Source organism: Triticum dicoccoides, chromosome 5A (genome assembly GCF_002162155.2).
Source record: "Triticum dicoccoides isolate Atlit2015 ecotype Zavitan chromosome 5A, WEW_v2.0, whole genome shotgun sequence".
Classification (NCBI taxonomy): Eukaryota; Viridiplantae; Streptophyta; class Magnoliopsida; order Poales; family Poaceae; genus Triticum; species Triticum dicoccoides.
Window position 1 is genome coordinate 587,764,606 of NC_041388.1, and position 5,777 is coordinate 587,770,382.

Consider the following 5,777-nt stretch of genomic DNA (forward strand, 5'->3'; position numbering starts at 1 on the left):
TTGCCTGGATCTACGGTTGGGATTGAGGTGTGGGACGACATGAGTTGACGGCGGGGACGCGACCCATTCACACGGAACGAAGCCACGGCCCCTTTTCCGGGGTGGTTGACCTGGATCTAGGGTTGGGATTGAGGTGTGGGACGACATGAGTAGACGGCGGGGACGCGACCCATTCGTGACCCCAGTTCATGAACGGGGTCTTACCTGGCGTCGGTGGCATCCGCCAGACCACGCAGCTGTGTCGTTGGAAGCCGGTAGTGGAGCTGCACCGCCGGAGGCCTCCAAGGTCACTTTATCCTAAGCGTGGATATGGTGGCCGGGGCCTGGTCGCCGCACCCAGTAGCCAGGTAAGCCTAGGGCGCCGGGCTGGGTCGTTGAGGCAGCGCAGGGGTATGTTGCTGCTTCACCTGCCTTGATGCAAATCCGGTTGGATGCAGATTGGGATTTAGATTACATTGTTTCCTTTTTTTTCTTATTTCCATATATAGCTCATGTAGATAAAGACTGTTTCTTAATTATCACTAGAATTAAGGCATGTAATTAGGCAACTAATTAATTAGATTATAGTTGTAGGGCCTAACAGGATTTTTGTAGATCTGGGTAAGCATTTGCTCTGTCTAGTTGTGTTAAGTGGACTGCTTACCATCACGATCTGTTTGTTCGATTGGAGCGTGGACACATCTATCGGGTTATAAGTTTTGTATGGTTTGAGGCTGGTTGCCTTAACAGAGGATTCGGTTCGTGATATGCATCGAGGTTTTGTAGATTTCATGATGATAGAATTCCTTGTGCATTGGTCTATAGATAGGTGGTGAGTCCATAGTTGTCTGAAGCGTGGAACAATGCTGCGGCCCCATTTCGGTAGATGCAAATCGGGTTGGATGCAGATCAGGATGTAGATAAAATTATCACTAGAATCAATGCATGTAATTAGGCAACTAATTAATTAGTTAACCAACCACAGTATGCCTTGTCCCATCGTTGTTCTTGGGTCATCGTCCTGAGACTTTTGGTTGTGTTTTGATCCCTATGTTTGGCCACCGGCGATGCTTGACCCTCGTCCCGTCCCTCGATCCTGTAGACCTAGGAAAGGCAACTATTGATGAGACTGCAGTGGTGTTATGGTCATAATAGTGAAAGATGGGCAATTGGGGAATACTGATGGAGATCATATCACATTAGCTTTGGTCTGAGCGCTGTTTACTAGTTAGAGAGGAAGGTTGTGATTCTGTAATTTGCCCCTTTGGGAATGCATGTGGTGAGCTATGCTGGGAGACACAAATGATTGAATGAGGCTATTGTGGCTTTCCCCCCCTTAACTTCTTGCAAGTCATGAAGTAATCGACACGTCCTAGTTTTATAGTGTGTATGATATACTGTTGTCACATCAATCTCACTAGTCATGCTGAATCTTTCTTGGTATCATGTACTGTACTAAACAAGTGATAGTTTGTTAGCATACGCTGATCTGTGATACCGACTTGTGTACGTGCTTTCTGCTTTCACATCTGTTTCACACTCCACTTTAAATATGTGATTGCCAATTGGTCCATGGTTTTCAAATTTATGCATATATATTATTTATTTGGCCTTGCACTTTGCAGCATGGGTGCCTAAGTTGGTATGTCCGTATAGTCGGATGTTTTGACGAAATCCTGCTAAGACACTTGATTTTCGGTGTTTGCATCTTTCGATTTGATGTTACTGTTATGCAATTTTCGTGTAGGTCTCTTTTATTGTGAGGCATGCTCTGTGTACTAATTCTTGGCTATGTGATATTTCAGTTCCCTGTGGGCCGTATCCATCGTCAGCTGAAGCAAAGGACTCAGGCCAATGGCCGTGTTGGTGCTACTGCGGCGGTCTACTCTGCTGCTATCCTGGAGTACCTGACAGCTGAGGTTCTGGAGCTGGCTGGGAACGCCAGCAAGGATCTCAAGGTCAAGCGTATCACCCCTCGTCACCTCCAACTGGCCATCCGTGGAGACGAGGAGCTCGACACCCTCATCAAGGGCACCATTGCTGGTGGAGGTGTGATCCCGCACATCCACAAGTCCCTGATCAACAAGTCCTCCAAAGAGTGAACAGAAAAAATAGCAAAGGAGCATCTCTAGCTTGAACTGGACATTTTCTCAGTCGTCTGTCAGATAAGTTTATCGTCGTGTCATTTAGTGTTTAGCTGTGCTCCTTCCAGATCGAAGTCGTTGTCTGTCTGTGTAATGTTTACCTGGTACTGATTCAGTCATTTGGACATGGTGTTTATGTTCGTTCGTTGACTCTGTGATTGGACTCTGAATGCAAAAACCTTTTAAACATGTTCTGAGTATTTGTTGTTTGTCTCCATCAGCGTCCTCTGGTAGCTGTTTTTGTTCTGGTTTTTTCTTGAGTTGGTTTTTGTTATCGGTTTTTTCAAGTTGGTTTTTATTCTTGTTTTGTCAGTATAGCCCAGTGGAAGGGGCTCAAGTCTAGAGCAGACAAATTAGGGATGCAAATCTGTGACCCTGGAGGGTACCCATTTGGGCCCTTAATTCTAGGCTGCAGATATTTATTTTGTCGGTCTACAACCGTTGAATGATTGATTCTGCTGCAGCAGTGTGCTGCTGTGTGTTCAGTATGCATGGCTGATCCTAACCAGATGCAGTAATCATCGGTGACGCACAAGTGCTGTTCGCTTGAGTAGCTCTTGGGTGACTAGACAAGACCCATACTTAAACAATTTATTTACATTGTTGTTGATCCAGCTTGTGTATGAAGAAGTCGTCAGTGCTGATTGTTTTATTAATGGCCGACTAAGTTCAAGTTACCAAACATGTTACTTTTCTAAGTCGTAGCTGCCCACTTCAAAGTTTATCCAGCCCGTCTGAAGCTACACCTGTTATGTTTTTTCCCTAGTCCTATGGACAGTGGCACACTCCAGGTGCGTAGCTGCAGTAGAGCAAGCAGTAGAGTTGCAACTTCTTCACTCACGTTTCACCTCCATCAGTCCTGCAGTAGAGTTGCTTACCCGTACACGCTTTGCTTCCCCTGTTTGTTAAAATCCTCAATTTGCTCTTTCTGGACCAATCAGGTTTCGAATTCAAAGTTTCAGAGCCACTTTGGTATGATCAGATTCATCTCGTCTAACCGGGCTGCTGATGAAGTACAGTAGCAGGTCGTTTGGCTAAATCCTGTTATAGCTCTAGAGCTTGGGCAGTCTGGGACACTAATCCCCTTTGATTTTTATCTCATCTCTATATTCATAAACGATGAAGATGAGGCCCGGCACAGAGGTGGAGTACTTCCCACTTGTGCAAGAGGTCCTGGTTTCGACACGGCCTCTCTAAATTACAGTGCGGTGATAAAATTTGCCTCGTATAGTCTTTTCCCAGATCTCTTGGATGAGATCGGGACTGCTCTTGTGGTCGCTGTCGCGAGCACACCGCGGGGGAATGGCAGGGAAAGTGCAGGAAATGGCCGGGAAAACCAGGAGACCCAGCGCCAAGTTTTTCCACAAGCCGCGCCGCCCAGCGTCCACAGCGTGGCTAGCGCGTGTGCGTCCCTGTCCGTCTCCGAGCACACCGAGTGTGAGACCCAACCGAGGTCAGGTCATCTTTATTTATCTCTACCCGGCCCCTTTTCTCCCATGGCCATTGGCATTGGCATTGCAGGATACTTCCACCCAGCTTCCTTCCTCTCCTCTCCTCTCCCCCATATAGTTCTTCATGCTAGCCACTGCTTGCTTCTTCTCCTTCTCGCTCCATTGAACATTGATCCAGAGGCTGCGGCGTGCGCATGGAACAGGCGCTGACGGGCGAGCAGATGGTGGCGTTCCAGGAGGCCTTCTCCCTCTTCGACAAGAACGGCGATGGTCCGTCTGCTTTCTGCTTTCCCCTCCCATCCCCTCTCCTTGATCGCTTTGCTTATTTTCAGTGCTTGTTCCTACTCTCTTGTTGCTCATAGCTGGCCTTTACAAGCAATGCTATTGTTTTACTTCCGTTCCATCTTTTTTTTTTTTGCGGGTCTTTCGTCTTTTCTAGTATCTGTCGTGGACTACTAGATAGAAATCAACAAGGCTTTTGTAGCAACACAAAGCTCCGTATAGACGCAAAAACTCCTCAAATGCTTTGCGCAAAAAAAAAACTCCTCAAATGCAGAACTGGCAGTCCTAGCCTGAATGAACCATAAATAAGACGGGCTCATGGTTTTCTAACGCGTCGCCGCTTGTCCAACTCTGTCTGCTCTAGAGCAAGCAGTATATGACTAATTTCAGATATTATAGCCTGTTTTTAGTTCCTCTCTCGAACGATGCTAGAGTAGTGGATTCAACCCTGCAATTCAAAGAATTTTATACAGAACAAACATGTAGGGTCCGTCTCATTCATATGAAACCCCCCTACTGCAGAGACCTGTTGTGCCAAACAAGCACTTGGTTTAGTCAAAGAACCCTTTAGCTTGTCACAACAAGTGCTTTGCAGTCCACCTGCTTTCTTCAGAATTTTTTTTATCTCTGCAGTCCACCTACTTTCTACACACAAAAAATGCCCATACATGGCTCGCTAATCTAATGCCCAAGTTCCTCAAGTAATTTTTAGACAGAAAGTTCCTTAAGCAATCCATGACATTCCCTTCAAGAATCAAAACTGTTTTCTGATGGCTGTGGTGATATTACTTGTCACACACTTCTCTACTCGTATACATTTAACTAGTACTCCAGTTTATCATATCCTTTGCCTCCTCAAACCTCTATCTTTTGCCAAAATCTTTGACCGTGCTTCGCACGTGGTGTTGTCTTGGCCTCTCCGGGATCGGGAATTCAGGATAAGTATGAGCTAAATTGAACAATAATTATTTTTTGATTCTGATTGACATGTGAGATATTGGGACATTAATTTGTCACATGAAGGATGCATCAGCTTGGAAGAGCTGGCCGCGGTGACTCGCTCCCTCGGCCTCGATCCGACCAACCAAGAGCTCAATGACATGATGCGTGAAGTCGACATGGATGGAAATGGCACCATTGATTTCCAGGAGTTCTTGAGCCTCATTGCCAGGAAGATGCAGGTGAAGCTCTGCAATCAGATGAAATAATCAACTGTTTGATTTGATTCTACTAGCTTGAACGTGCTGTTACTTTTGATTTCCACGTGAATTGTAGGATGGAGATGGAGATGAAGAGCTCAAGGAAGCTTTCGAGGTCCTGGACAAGGATCGGAATGGTTTTATCTCCCCTGTTGAGGTGAGTATATTGGCACCCTCTTCTCAAGTTCAGATAATTCCCAAGCTCATTTGAGGCACTCCTGAATTTCATGTTGCCCATGTGAAATGCAGCTGAGGACGGTGATGATCAATCTCGGGGAGAAGATGACCGACGAGGAGGTTGAGGAGATGATCAGGGAGGCGGACACTGATGGCGACGGGCAGGTGAACTACGACGAATTCGTGCTCATGATGAAGAATGCCGAGCGCAAGATAACTGGGTGAACAAAATTAAATATGCTGTTTGCTCTAAACATATATATGCTGGCGATAGATGTGAAACCACTGGTTCTCAGATTGGATGCACTGTCTCCGTTGTAAATTCGCTGCTTGTGGTACTGTTATTTTCTGAAGCCACTGTAAGCTTGTGTATTCATCTTAGAAGCTGTTTGTGCACTATATAAACGGCAATTGCCACATATATTTACACCACGTTCTTTGGTTCTTGCAAGCTATGTTAGCCGTGTCTACCTTGTTTTACAATGTCTATCGCGTGGTCAGGTGTGTACCAAATGAATGGCATTAGCTAGAACAGTCATTTTTGT

General features: G+C 45.9%; 2 protein-coding genes across 2 annotated transcripts in view; both read left to right on the forward strand.

The window, feature by feature from the left end:
* The window catches only part of LOC119303097 (probable histone H2A variant 3), a 4,157-nt gene extending 1,832 nt beyond the window's left edge, over positions 1 to 2,325 (forward strand). The window contains exon 3 of the mRNA XM_037580184.1: positions 1,785 to 2,325. Within this exon, the coding sequence (XP_037436081.1) occupies positions 1,785 to 2,081 (297 nt within the window). The 3' untranslated portion in view covers positions 2,082 to 2,325. The remainder of the gene's footprint in view (positions 1 to 1,784) is intronic.
* Positions 2,326 to 3,626: 1,301 nt separating this feature from the next.
* Positions 3,627 to 5,678, forward strand: LOC119303099 (calmodulin-like protein 4). Its single transcript, XM_037580186.1, has 4 exons — positions 3,627 to 3,844; positions 4,880 to 5,037; positions 5,132 to 5,212; positions 5,305 to 5,678. The coding sequence occupies exons 1-4, from the start codon at positions 3,769 to 3,771 to the stop codon at positions 5,455 to 5,457; spliced, it is 468 nt and encodes a 155-aa protein (XP_037436083.1). The 5' UTR covers positions 3,627 to 3,768; the 3' UTR covers positions 5,458 to 5,678.
* The last annotated feature ends 99 nt before the right edge of the window (positions 5,679 to 5,777 follow it).